The 15,297-nt window shown below is 38.7% G+C and overlaps 1 protein-coding gene across 2 annotated transcripts in view; it reads right to left on the bottom strand.

The window, feature by feature from the left end:
• ARHGAP10 (Rho GTPase activating protein 10) overlaps positions 1–15,297 on the bottom strand; it is a 153,913-nt gene that overhangs the window by 24,392 nt on the left and 114,224 nt on the right. For both annotated transcript variants that reach the window (XM_076337093.1, XM_076337092.1), the window contains one exon: positions 616–778. In XM_076337093.1, the coding sequence (XP_076193208.1) occupies positions 616–778 (163 nt within the window). The remainder of the gene's footprint in view (positions 1–615; positions 779–15,297) is intronic.

Below are 15,297 nucleotides of genomic sequence, written 5' to 3' on the forward strand. Positions count from 1 at the left end.
ATCAAACCTGAATATGTATTACAGAGATAGGACTAACATTGTAATGTCAATTTTTGCTAAACTGAAGTCACGCTCACAAACTGAACATCTACAGAGTCTACTGAAAGTGACAGACTGCACTTTCATTGGAAAACAGGCATTTAATTTGTTAAGAAGAGATTAACAGTGATAATGTTCTTAGACAACAGCATCTGAGCACACACCCATTACAGCATATTTATCCAAACCCAAACTTTGGTCCTAAATCCTAATAGCCCTGCCTCTAAGTGTAGCTTAACACTGTCTTGAAATAAAACTAGGGTAATACATCATACAGAAAATAACTTACATATTCAATGCCTAAATAAAAAAACATTTAAAATTTCATAACAGGTTACAGTAAAATGCACTAGGTTTCTGTAGAAAAAGAACATTTCTTTCCTACAAATATTCAAGGAGCCTCTAAGCTCCACCACAATGTATAAACACATACCTTTTTGTAGCAGAAGAAAACAAACACAATTATATGTAATTTCAAAAAATCACTCACTTGCCACCAAACTGAAAAGGGAAATGTGCTTCACGTGCACAATCATACTAGTGGAAAAATTGTTACTTAATATTCAGGTTACTTACAGATTTGTTGTCCAGCCTGCAAGATCTCCGCTGTCCATAATAAGGTGATTTCCATCCAGGAGCCCGGAGGGACTACTAGAGAAGGCAGGTGTTGGAGACTGGGAAGAAAGAGAATCCATGCTCCCAGTTGGGGTGTCTTCTCTGGGAGAGCTGTGACTGTCAGCTAGAAAAGAGAGCACAAGTTAGAAGGATACTAAAAGAACATTCTCACGAGCCAAAGAAGCTGCTTCGGTAACATGTCCTGAAATACATACAAGAAGAAACCTTACTGTCCCATCTTGACAGGATATTTTGGAGGACAAACAATCCCCCAGCATTTCCCCAAAAGGCACCATTGCACAATTTCCGCCATCATTATCACCAGGCTACCTTCACAACACAACATATTCCTGGTCCCCTTTTCAACATGTGTTTTATGTGGATGAAATGCTAAATTTTGGGGGGTTGTTTTTAGACAAATGCGTCACCTGAGATAACAAAATACTTCAGGCTATACACATTTGCGTGTGTCTCTAAGAACACAGTCTCTAAAAATAATTTAATACACATTTGAGGAAATGATTGCTCTCAAGTACCGTAAGCAGAATCCTATCAAACGTGAAACAATGAAATTTAAAAAGGTCAAAATAAGCAGGAGATCTCTAACAAACACGCAATACCCAAGAATGTTACTTTTATTACCCCTTTTTAACAGTGTTACTTTTAAGAGAACTCATTGTATTCTGGTCTACTATTTGTTTTCATAGGCTACTCTTAGAGTATCACTCGGGAGGCAACACATTCAGAAATGATTGCTTAAGAAAACATTAAAGGAACACCATTCATATCCCATGGACAGTAAGAAAAAGTTACCAAAGTGTCACAGCACTCACTGCAAATCATCTGACACATCTAGCCAAACAGCATGGTCTTCCCTGAAAAGCTAACCTTCACCTACAGAGCTTTTCCTTTTTAATTTTTTATTTAAACATCAGCTGTACATTTTATAAATTCTAAAGGACGAGTATGAAAAGAGGACAATTGCAAACATTAAAGTGTCCAGCACAGCTAAGCCCACCGTCTCAAATGGGGCCTGTGGCTGTTTTCAGAATATTAATATTTAACAGTAACAAGGGTCACTTCCAGCCACCCTTTACAAGGCTCTCCACATCCTTTCCTTTCCTCCTCTGTCCATCCTACTCCCGCTAGCACCCACGAACATGGCCCACAGCCCTGCTAAATAACATCACAAAAGTCCCTCTAGAGTGGATCAGATACCGCTGACACCACAGTCTTGGTAAAAGAGTTCTGCTCCTCCAGGACCAAAAGCTTTGCAGGGAAAAAAATGAACAAACCAAGTCCTAACACAGCATCACAATAACGTGATGAAAAACTGTTAAAATATTGTGCTTGCTTGACAAGCTGTATCTCTTATATACAGTACTATACAAGATGAAGTATTAGATCTGCACAGCGAACAACTGAGCTTAATTCTACTCCATCAAGCTAAGCAGTACTGTTGCAATGATTTCTTTTTTTTTTTTCTTAATTAAAAATGCAACAACAATGAAACGTGGACAATGAAAAGCCACCTTCGCTGGATAAAATCCTTCTCACAACTTTATTACTGCCTCAACCAGTTCAATTCCTTCTGCTTCAAAAGCAGAAAGCTAACAAAGCACTCGCCCGCTTCCCCAGCCATCTCGTCCTCACCCCCTCCCAGCAACTCTCAGAGAACAGCTTCCCTAGAGAGTAAAATGACACACAACTAAAAACACCGAAATGATAAAAGTGATCATCTGGAAATTTCTCCCTAAAGCAGCTGCTAATTTAAGGATCTAAATTAGCCTGTAGTAACAAAGTATGATAAGCTCTGAGGAGGAGAACGTTAACCTGGGAAAGTGAGTCACTCGCGCTCCAGCCCAATCCTGCTCACCTCACACCTCCTTGCTGCACCCAGGCCAGAATGCTGCCGCTCACGTTTACATGACATGACATGAAACCATAGGAGTGTCAGGTAAAAACTAATTAATTACATCTCATTTGCAGACGTATGTGTCACAATGATAAAAATCTGAGATTAGACAGTAATACTGCAATTTTACTTTGTAAAGAAACTGAATTCCTTAAAACTAAATAGACTTAAGTCCTTTTAATTCATCACAATTTCTTTTCAAAGTAGTAGTATTAACCAGATTATCAAACTACAACATTACTAGAACAGCAGTAGAAAGGAATATTAATCTGTTCTTTAATATTACAAATATGACCAACTCACCACACCTTCCTACAGAAAGCAGGGGATTTTCTGTTGAATCGTTTCTCAGAGCACATAGAAAAAGTAAAAAAATACCTAACGCTTCAGTCGTGCACAGCAGAGTCTACATTGGAGACTGCAGTATACAAGCAATTGCATTTTGACATTATCATAAATGAAACTGTGTATTAAATCTTTCCTCAAATTTTCTTCTTCCTTCCCTTCCTTCCTGAGGCAGTGTTTTCTCCCGGTCAATACTGTATTGCAGTCTCAAGAATAAGATCGGGTTTTGAACACTAAAAACAAATCAGGTATTTAAAGAGGAAAACGCCTGCTAAATTCTATTGGATCAAGTGAACACCCTCTAAAAACACGTTCAAAGATACTTTACATTTCTGATGTTTCCAATGACCTGCTTTTGTAAAGTAAAACAATACCTTTATTCAGGAAAAGGCAATTCTGTATAACTGTAAAAACAGATGACTAATGATTATCTAGCACATTTTCATGATTAAAAACAATATATGCTCAAAACCTAAGTCTTTGAAATATAGCATCATTGCTCAAATTTCAGGAGTACAAAGATTTCACCCTGTATGTCGGTGACAAAAAGTTCTGCTAACTTCAGAAATTATAGTAACTCCTGTACATGGCAGAGGCCATAGAATTTTATCTAGTTCTCTCTCTAAGCTTAATAACCTGCTTTTGATTAACGCCTATCTCATGTTGTGCCAAACTGTATCTTCCAAAGAGTCTTTGTCTGAAGACATCAGCAGATGATAAAGGTAATGGAGAATCAATTGGCTGCTAATTATCATACTCACTGATGAATGCATGTACCTTCACTTTGTTAGGCTTTATTTTCAGGCATGACCCATGTAATGTGCATTGCTAATAATTATAGTATCTCTCATATCCGTTTTTTCTGCTGTGTGAAGGTATAGAAACTATCTCCTTTATAAGTTTAACACTAAATCTCTTACTGTAAGGGATTTTGCAGTTTTGGAATCATGTACCTGTTTTATAAACCTGTTACAATTTCCCAGAATTCTTTCTGAAGAGCGTACATCAGATCTGAATTCATGATTTTTTGTTGTGGTCCCACGAGTGCCATGTTGAGCGTTAATTCCACCACTTACTCCTACTCATCAATCCCCTGTTTGTACATGCAAGGCCGGCACTTTTTTGCCATGGCTTTAAATTAATAGTTTATGATGAGCTGATTGCCCACTGTGACTAACAGACTTTGCTAAGTCACTGTTTTCAAGGATGTAGTCCTCCATTCTGTAGCTACAGGCTACATTTTTCCTCCAAAATCTGTAAATTTATTTCTCAGTACAACCAAGCTTATTTTGTTTGAATGGGTACAGCTTAGCACATGACCACAACTCCTACGTAACTGCCATTGTCATTATTTGCAATTCCTCCTAACTTTGTCCCATATGTAAATATATCATTAAGGATTTGTATTTACCTTTCTAAATACTGCTACTACATTAGCATTCCTCCAGTTTCTTCAAACTTCTTCAGCATGCTACAAGATGTTTTAAGAATTAACATTGCCAAGCCATACAACCCCATAACCAGAGAACTTTTTTAGGACAAGTTAGATGGCTTCACATTATTCAAAATGTTCACCTTGCAACAGGACTACCTGTGAAGATTTCTGCTTGATCCTGCTGATTATAAATCCCACATCGATTTTCATAGCTAAGTTCTTTTTAACAATTCTTCAAAACTTGTAACATATATTGACTGCTAGCTATTTTCTCTTTTCCCCCCCCTACCCTACCCTTTTCCTGTATTTTGCTGTGTGGAGCAAGTAAAGATCCTAAGCTGCTGGAGATTAAAAAGTCTTTAAAGTTTTGACATGGTTGGTTTGTTAAAGAGTGTGTTAAGGACGTTGCTGGAATTGAATCAGCTTTGTGGTTTTCATTTTACCTTGGAATTCAGGGGCTCCCTAATATTGATAGTCTAATATTTTTACTGTTTCTCTCCTCTCACTCCTCTTTACCTCCAACATTGTTCTCCAGTGAGTAGCGTTGTCAGGTTTCCCACTTCTATGAAAAGGCTGACTGCCACATTGGACTGACAGGTCCTTTTGAAGAGGAGCTCCTGAAACTTCCTAGTCTTCTTTTCTACCACTTGAATTCTAATGAGCTCTTACACTACAAAATAGGGAAGACATGATTTCTTTTAAAGCTCATTTAAATCATTCTTTGAGCATACAGTTTGGTGTTCTTGGTGTCTCCATTTTCTCTCCCTAAAAATGTCAATCCCCCTCCCTTTTCTCTCCCATTACACTCTTATCTTAGGGTACCAAAGAGTGCCAGAACAGATGAAATACATGAGGGTTCTCAGTATAAAAGCAGTAAGTCTGTATGATGTCTCATAAATTTTTGTCAACACTTCAGCCATCAACTTTTCTTTATACTTGTGGGAAGCCTCTGGGTGCCTTCGGCCTTCAGCTTGGCCATCTTTCTAGAGTTGCCACCAAGCCGCTTCTATGATTCATCTCCTCATCCTATGCAAATAGGTGTAAGAACCAGTTTTACTCTCTAACAGAGTTAAAACTTGTTTCACATTCTCACCACCTTTTGCATACTATTTATATTTTTTGACTGCTCAGATCCTTTTAAACTGTCATCTAAATTATCTTCTTGTTTCACTGTTCTAATCACAACACTCATCCAAGCCTTAGAGCTTTCAGTGCACCTCTGCAACAGATACCCGTGCTTTGCCTTTACGACTGTTCATAGTTCAGACCAGCCCTATCTAGAAAATGATAGCTTAGGTTGATCCTAACCATTTACTGGTTGTGTCTAGCTGGTACTACTTACCATTCGGTTTCTAACGCAAATATCCTTCCTCCTTCCCCCCCTCCCTGCCTCGTGTCACCCTTTCTCATAATGAAGAATTCCCACAAGGTAAGAAAGTACCTATATAGACTAAGACTTACCTCATCTAGCTTCTCTCTAGCAAATATGTAACCCTCAATTCCTTTTCCTTTTTGTCTGGATGAGCCTCAGATAGTAAAGGCTCTCAGACCCTCCATACCAGAAATCTGAACACAGCTTCTACCTAACTGAGCATGACGTGCCTCCCGGTTGCCTTTTTTTCTCCTTTTTCCATCTGGCTAGTCTAAGAATATTTTTTGTTGGCATCCAAAGTTGAAAAAAACTGAAATACTTTGGCAGTGTCAATAATCAGATCCTTACTTTACTCCAAGGTTTCTAAATAAGAAAAAACATTTGTAATAAAAACTACGGAAACCAGAGAGCTAACACTATCAGTTACTTGCTTGAGTGACAGAGTTTTCTTCCAACTTAAGCTGAAGTAAACTAAAGAATTACATACTTTACTATTAAAAGAAAGACTAATCTTCGACATCAACATTACAACCATCTATAGTTTGAGGGTAGCCAGAAGATGAAAACAGTTTATGAAAGTGAATGTTTCTGGAGTAAATGAGGAATATATGACAGTTTCTATTGAGACACACAGAATGGGCAGAACAGAACTGTCATGTATGTTTTAAGCGTTCGTCGGATACACAAAGCATGGCAAAATAAGAGGATAAAAGACATGTCTTATTCCACTTTGACACAGTCACACAGGTCTAGTCATTGACAAGGGGCGATGGGGAGAATTACTGAGGAGAGTAAACTAAAGATGCTGAAAAATCCCTATTACCACCTTCATCTGACATTTTCTGCATTACGAGATGGGGAAGCAGCAGCTGCACTGCTGTGCAGCCACCCATCCCCCCCCCCATCAGCATCACAGCTGCATCCAGCTCTGAGATAACAAACATTCATTCACCATAAATAGCTAACTTCCCACAATAATACAGAAGTTTAACCAAGTAGAAAGTAGCTTTGCTCTTATGTTAATTTGTAGGTATGTACTATGTTTTCATTTTAATAGGAATCTCATAGATAAGGGATAGAAAAGAGTATGATAAATATCCCCTGCCAAGCGACAACTTAGTTCCATGTGCTAGAGCTTCAGCATCCACAGAAAACAGGCATGAAAAACATAACTGAAGGTAAGTTGTTTCACACAGTTAACAAAACTTTAAGTGATCCCATGATACGAAGTACCAATCATTCCAGAAAGGATTCAGCCATTCCTGGAAAGCTAGAAGTAACTCTAGTGGAGAAAGCTTTATGTGACATCAGAGTGATCAGAGGACTCTGCAATCAAGAACACCCTTTTCTAGATGCAGGGCTGCATCCTTTGTTCACTATTTACAGTACAAATCATCCTGTGGTAATTATACCAAGCACCATGTGAACTCAGACATTCTTCTACTTCTTCAAATTTTTAAAGTTTTCTGAATTAATGAAGTCAAGTCATCTGTTTCTGAGTAAATTAAGAAACTATGTACTTTTGTTTATCACGCCACTGAAACTGGTCAACAGAATTGTTTACTACTCACCTCCAGACTACAGAAATTGTGCTATTTAAACATGTAAGTTTCCAAACTAAGGTGAAAGCACATAAAAGCAAGCTAAAACCGATCTATTATTTGGTTAAAAATAATCATAGAGAATGCTAAAACTAAACAAGAGAGTTATTTCACTGTTCCCGAATAATGAGTACTTTGGAGGTCAGATTCCTGTAAACACTCAGAAAAATAGCTTTATATTACCGCATTTCATTATCAAAAAGTATCCATTATCCTCATTGTGTAGCAAATCCTATACACCGCAGTACTGCCTTAGTATGCAGTTAGTTCTTACATAAATTTAGACATCATAGACTCGTATGCCCTAAAACCAGTAGAGCTTTCATGGAGCAAATGGACAGCAGACAGCCCACATATTCATCAGCTTCATCTTTCAAAACACATGCAGTAAGAGTTAGATCTCTATGCCAGCTATTTTTTTCTCTCAGACAAAATAATTAACACAACTATTAGAGTCAACTACAGTTTTTTCCTAGATAAAGACCAACTTTGATATATTTTTCAAATGCGTGCATGTACAAGCGTGTGTATCTTAGGCACAAAATAGCTTTCCTGTAGAAAGACTGTTTTTCCCAACTCCATAATGATTCAGATACGTCGGAAAAAGGAGGAAGCTGCACTACACAGAATTTGCTTCAAGACTGGCTGATGCAACTCAAGAATTGTAGCCAGAAAGGTGGGTGTCTGAGTTGGGGCTAGGAAAGGGAAAGAAATGTGCTCATCTGCAAGTTACTTAGGGGCAAGTGGGATTTTGGGACCATGTCCCTGCCCTCCTCCTTTTTGATACTTTTTTATTTCTAAAATGCAAAGTTCAATTTTAAACAAGCATCTTTCTAGACATACACTTAACCTGTAATAGCAAGCAATTATTTCAATAAGTATCTCCTTCACCGCAGGTCCTCTCTCAAAATTCAGGAGAAATATTGCTTGGATTACTTCTTTACGTCAATAAAATCCCAAAGATACATAGAATTGTAGGTAAGCCTTTCGCTGAGCAAGCTAAAACTAAAATGGGTAAAGAATTCCAATTTATTCCTCAAGCTGTGGAAAAACAGTTCAAAACAGAGTCATGGACACAAGGTTGGCTTGTTAATTTATATCTCATAATTCAATTTTGAAACACAACAGAAATCAGATACAAGCATGCAGAGGGGTTCCTCTTTTGATTTGTGTATACTATGATAACAAGAGCAGTATCTAAACTCAAAGATTACTCATGTTTTACCAGAGCTTGCTTGGCAGGAAGCCACACACAACCTCCAGCCTTACCAGGCTGGCCAGATGCCACACATTAATTTCATGGCTGAAAAATGCAGTGATGAACTGAAGCTACTTCCTGAAAACTCTGACAAATAGTAAGATAAATGGATTGCCCCATAGCTTTCATAATTTTTTTGGTAGCACTGAGTGGTTTGGGTTTCCGTAAGTCCAGGCAACAGTTACCTATGGTCCAGACCTGTATTGAAACCTACCAACAGAACAGCTCTAGTCTAATGAATGAGAACTGTGAAAAACCAAAGCAGATCAAAAAAGGGGTACAATGCTATAATCAGGGCTAAAAGTCCCCTAATTCAGCAGCACTTCTTAAATGGCATCAAAAACTCCGAAGTCCATAAAAATATTCTTCCGTGTTTCCTCTTCTTTTCTGTTGTGTTGGCAATTCAGCCACTGATCAGCTGGAAAAGGTCTCTGTAAGGGTCCTTCCACCCCCAAAAGGTAAGGTGTTCAAAAATTCTTTTCCCGAGCTGTCAAACAGAGATAATATCATGCTGCTGTCTCCTCTTCTCTTGCTATTTAGCTTACTTCACTTGCAATAACTTCCCATGACTTATTAAAACGAGAAGTTTCTTACCAATAATTCCACAACCCATGGTGGTACTTGGATAATGACAAAGACTAACTTCTCTCACGTTGTGTATGTGACAGGGCTCTCATAAGAAAGCCACTCTGAAACATTTTCAGTATGCTGCTGACACTTGGCTCTGCCTCCTTCCTCATTTTGTTCGCCTCTCTCCTTTTGCCATAACAGTGACTTCAATGTAGGGATGGATGAAGCAGCATGCCTATGGCTTATTAAAAAGACAACTGAAAACAAGCTAAGCAGCCCTTAAGGAAGTTTTATCAGCTGTTTTAACTGAACATCCAGGTGACACATTTGTTGAGGAACCTCCTAATCTCCCAGCTGATGATTTAAAAGGCAGCAATTAGGAAGACAGATTTTGCTACCTCAATGTAGTTAGGTCAACATTTTCTTCCATGCCTGGATTCTTCTACCACTATCCATTCTTCTGACACTCTGGGGTTAGATGTCTGCATGAGCAATTTTTTTTTTTTTTTTTTTTTTGGGGGGGGGGGGGGCGCATTGTTTTACACATCTGGCAAGGGCTCAGGGTAGGACTCAGCTGCACTGTGGAAGGGAGGCTGTGGAAATGGATGAAGGAGGCTAGGCAGCACACAGGCAGCACCAAGCAGTGTTAACGGCCAGGGAGACAGAAGAAGTGAGCACACTCATCACCACTGAATTTGCACCCCCATTACAGAACAACAGAAACCCACTTGCTCAGTGGGATACCAAACTTACAAGGTATCATGCATCTTCTTGCTTGCAGATTCCCACTAACACGGTCTCCGAGGCTAATTCACTTGGCCCCAGTCAAGTAGTCTTAGATGAGACTGCAATCCTAGCCAAGCTAGTCCCACCACTATTACTTCTCCATGATATCCCCTAAGTATTCCTTCAATCTCCCTGTTGGTTCAGCAAGTTGCAAAAGTACAGTTGGGAAGGAAAGAAGTGATAGTAAGGTAATTCACCTTGCACTAAGTGCGACTGTCAAAAGAAGAAAACAGAAAATAAATGGGAAAAAGACGACCAAATAGGACAAAGAATTCCAGAAGCCAACAGAAGAACAAGAATACATTTTTTTCTGACCAAATGAAAAACACTGACAGAGTGGGAGCAAAACAGGAAGAGGAATCATATTTTCTAACTTGCGTATCAGCCTTTCAGAAAGTTCACCACCTCCCCCCTCCAAGATCTTCTCTCCTATCCTTGTCACCAGTGAAGGGAAGCAAGAGCACCCTGTGTGAGGAAACACCTTATTCAGTGAAACACACACTCTCATCCATAGGAAACTGACTGAAGAGCTGAACAGCTTCAAGTCTTCGTTCTACTTATACTCGTGTGCTGGGTGAGAGCATTTACTTTCAACCAACAGAGGTTGGCCAGGGCACAGCTGGCATGTAGCGAAGATACGTCAGTGACTTCCATGCCTGGGGATTAATGGCTTTTAGCATGCCAAATTGGCCTTCTTACAGTATTATGTGCCCTTGCATGTCTGTGTGCAGAAGGTAGAGAATTAGAGAGATGAAGAATTATTACAGGAGATCAGAGATTTTTAATAATGCCTGGCCTCAAGGAAAGACTGACCCTTTCTCCTGAACTCCCCATTCCTTCTTTAAATTCAGATTTGAGTTTTAAGTCTATTCAAATTCCCTTTCCCTACACCTCTGATTCCCGTTGTGTGCGTCTGTGTGCACATGTGGATGTGTTTACTTTGAACACTTCTACAGCCTCTGGATTTCATATACTGAAAGTGGACAAGCACTGGCAGCGATACTAAGGCAATTCTCACACCAACCATGAAGATTTGACACACATCATTTGAAAAGAAATAAAAGTTAAGAGATGTTTACTACATTATGACAGTTAAATTCGATTTCAGATAACTGTGCAGCAAGTAGGCTGTAGCAAGTAGATTACTCACAGGTATAACAATGGCCAGACAATGTATATTGTGTATACAAAGCATGGACCAAAATTATTCCATACCTCCAAGAAAATAAGTACCTTCTACGGACCCAAAGTTTTCCAAGCAGAAGTTGATTATCTGATAGGAAACTGGGACCCTATGCATACCCATTATTACCTAAGAAAAAGCTTCACCTTTACTGGCAGTAGCTCAAAAAGACTTTTACTTTGTATAGCACTCATCCTACTCAGAGCCATCAAGTGGAAAAAGCTGTGATAGATCGCGTAGAATTGCGGGAACTATTCTTGCAGCAAGGTGAAATACAAACTATCTTAAATTCTACATGGCAAACAGCAATCATCCTGATCTTACCCTCAACAACTAATATTGGTGTACCTATTTTGTAACAGCATAGCTGTGTGTTCTGCTCAGCTGTTAACAATAGCTTTGTAAGCAAGTGTTGCAAGCCCTTATGGCTTTTTGATATGCCTATGTTGCTGCTTTTCTTTCCATTTCCCCTACTATGTGCCAGGTTACAGAAACACTTCCAAGCAGCAGATTCAGAAATAGAAAGAGTTCAAGGCCAGGTTTCACACCTGCAACCTTGCAGTTCTGGGCAGTTCTAGCTCTGAAGACCAGTCTCCTCATTATAAATCCAAGGCTTCCTCTAACATCCAGGTTTTATGTTCAGTAATTCCAAATTAAGTTTATGGTTTTTTACTTATTTGTTTGGGGCAGGAAGGGATGGGAGAAGGAGGAAGAGGGAATACTGCATGGAAGCTATGTAACCATTACATATATCACATTTTACTTTGACGAAGTAATTTAATTGAATGCCACAGTAGTTCATGCAAATTAATTTATCACCCTATTTAAGACACTGTCTCACTCCAATTCCCACAAAAAAAAAAAAAGTCAAAGAGAGCTACTCCTATTCAACACTAACATACCATTCATACTTTGGCTTCCCTAAATACTTCAGAGGGTAATACAAGTTAGCACAAAGTTTTAAAGGGTTAAGTAGCAATTCTAATTTTTATTTCTTTTAGAATTCTACACAAGAATCTGTTTTCTAAAGCACTATAAATATAACATTTAGTTTACAGCAGCAGCAGCAAGCTATCGCAAACACCCCATATGCCTCCCGAGTTCCAGAGTGGGGGGATAGGAGACAAATGCCTTAAAAACAAAACAAAGCAGCCCCCCATATGATACTAGTGTGCTATGTCCATGTATGTGCCAATGAGAAATTTTGACACCTAGAGGGTATTAAAATAGAATAAGGCATCAGCAAGCACTGTGGCTGAAGTAGTATATTTTGGTTTGTTTAGAAAATGAGTTGTTCTGTAGTTGGACAAATTGCCACGCAAGACCCATTTCTTGACTCCAGGTGTGATTTATGCAACTCATGCTGACTCTGTTCATCTTGGATGGACTGCATTATACTGCCTACCCTACACAGGACTTTTCTTGCCATGTTGCTCTAGTAGCCCTGCAAAATAGTTTAATAATCTCTTAGTCTCTGGCACAGAAAAGGATTAAACAAAACAAAACAAAACAAATGTTTATTTTGCTACAAGGCAAGAAAAATATATAAAAATTAAAATAAAATTGGGAGGGAACAAAACTGTAACTCTGCATTGCCTTTGAGAAGAAATATAAACAGAGCTCTCTTCTGATATATACTGACTGTCCAAATGGGAAAGACCCAATGACATTTTTAGAAGAACAGGATAAACAACTCCCTGTTCTAGCTAACAGTCAGTCTCTCTCTGCATAGAGAGACAGAGAGAGAATGCAAAGTCGTTTGTACATAGCTGAGACTGTAAGCCACTGGAGTTTCGGCATTGCTACTTAATTCACTCTAAAATTCATTCAGATAGTTGGGGGGGGGGGCGCGGCAGGGGGAGAAAAAACCTCTTTCCAGAAAAAGAAAAAAAAAAATCCCATGTCTTCATTTTAGAAGGCAAGAAAACTCTGGAAATGATCCTAATGTAAATCTCAGACAAATCTGCATTTTGCTTAAACAAGAACTTCAGGTTTAGGCCATGTATGAAAGTAGCTAAGAGTTCCCCATTAAGTCTAGTTCTACTTGAGACACTGAGATGTCAAAAAACTTCAGAGTGAAAATTTAGTAACTGGCTTACCACAGAGGAAAGAAGTTGAAAGAAAAACAGACAGTTATCATCTGTGACTTAAGTTTGTCTTTCAGGAAATGAAGATCCTTACGGTAGTAAATATAATACTTGAATTGTTTGCAAATAGGTTTAAACCTCTAATTGCCATGCACAAGGAAAATCTATGCACTATCAGAACTCAGCACAGCTAATTACTAGAAGGCAAAATAAAGATTTTTGTTAAACACAGCGTGTGTTCTTCAGCTATTATATCTATCAATATTTATGTCACTTACAGCCCTTTCTGGGTGGTTGCTGCATACATTTTGTGTGCAGTCAAGAAGCTTCCCGACTGCAAACGTGCTTTTAAAAAGAAAAGCTAGCCCGAACCCTGCATTTCCAATTCAAGCAGTGGATTCTGAAGCCTGTTAACTCCCTGGAGCAGCTGATAGTTAAAAGACTTGTTTCCGCTTTTCTAACAATTTCCTGGTTTGCATAACAATCCTAAAAGAAACACACTCAAGAAGTTTTCCAGCACAGAGAGATTTTGTCTCCAACATACTTCTAGTTTCAAGGCATAGAAAATATTTATATATAATTACAATAACTTTAGAGATATATTTGTCTACAAATACATTTACATATAAATATGTATCAACTACTTGGTTTAAAACAAGATTACGATAATTTTGCCATATCCAGGAAATACAAAACACTGGCTTATGCCTGGTGCTTAACTCATGCCATTGTGAATAAAGAGGGGGGAGGGAAGGGGTTTAATGTTTAATTTCCTGTTAAAAACACACACAGGATAAAATCTTCCAAAGAGCAGTTATAAAACATGCATTTGTTAGCCAAGAAACTAGGTAAATATGGAATGAAGCCCAGGCTCACTTTTATTCCTTCCCCCCCCCCTCCAAAGAACAAAGTAACTGAAGGCCACGGCGCATATTTGGAGGCACTGAGCTCTACTCAGTGACTAGACAATTAATCAGCCTGGCTGATTTATGCACCCTGTATCCACCGGGGTAGTTCCTCAGATAATGCAATGATGCAGTTGAACTCAAGGTACTGTATTGCCATGTATACTTGCACAGGTGCCAAACAACCATTGTACCAACTACTGACTACCTTACTGACACAACTGTCTGGCTAAACACAAATAAAATAAGCATTAACATGTAGTTGGGACCTACCAACAGCCAGTTTCTAGCAACAACAGATTGAGGATACCACTACCTTCAGTAGTGGCTGAAGACACTACAGTGGATATTTTTTAGAAGTTACAAGGGGAAATATTGTTTGCAGATCCCACTGAAACTCAGTGCCATCCACGCTGGAACTATGACTTCACCTGCAGCAATTCAGCCTTCATCACAGTTCTACCATGCATAATGACGCATTAGGTTGTTCTGCAATTCACCACACTAGAAGTCCCAGACAAATACCAAATTGCTTTTTGATATATAACAATTACAGCCTTTAACCATCTCAGTTCTTCTCTTTGTTGAGATGCCCAAATTAGACAAAAATATGGACTGTATTTAGGAGAACTTGAACGTTTATAACAGTTTTCAACAGTAACACTGTATTTTTGGATCTTACAATAAAAATAATCCATCAAATACTTTCTGTCTACTGAGTTAGGGTCAAAGTCAAGTCCTCAGTGCACACCTTGCAGCATGGAATTGGAGCTGTGCTACGTCTTGTGACCTGCCAGGATTCACATTCAAAATTAGATGTAAACAATTCTGTGAGTGGCTTCAATTTTGTTTTGTTTTTCAAATGAAGATAAATTTATTATTGCAGGTATAGCTCGAGAGCTTTCTTAGCTTTTGGTAGCATGTTATTCAAATTAACACAGCTTAAGCTTTTTAAGTAGATGCACCTTAAACACCTTCTAGTCAAGGCATTTAGTTTCATTTTTGATGCAAGAAAAGAAAGGCACAGAGATTACTTATTTCTCTGGTGAACTAATCTGACAGTAGGCATGTTGAATTTCTTGCAGACTCATTGTAAAACTGGCTTTGAGACAATAAACAGTCCTGAGTTTATTTCTAAAACCTGCACGTAACAGCTGTTGCAGGTATTTGTGCTCGTTCCTTAAGA

Source organism: Aptenodytes patagonicus, chromosome 4, assembly GCF_965638725.1.
Source record: "Aptenodytes patagonicus chromosome 4, bAptPat1.pri.cur, whole genome shotgun sequence".
In the NCBI taxonomy this organism is placed as follows: domain Eukaryota; kingdom Metazoa; phylum Chordata; class Aves; order Sphenisciformes; family Spheniscidae; genus Aptenodytes; species Aptenodytes patagonicus.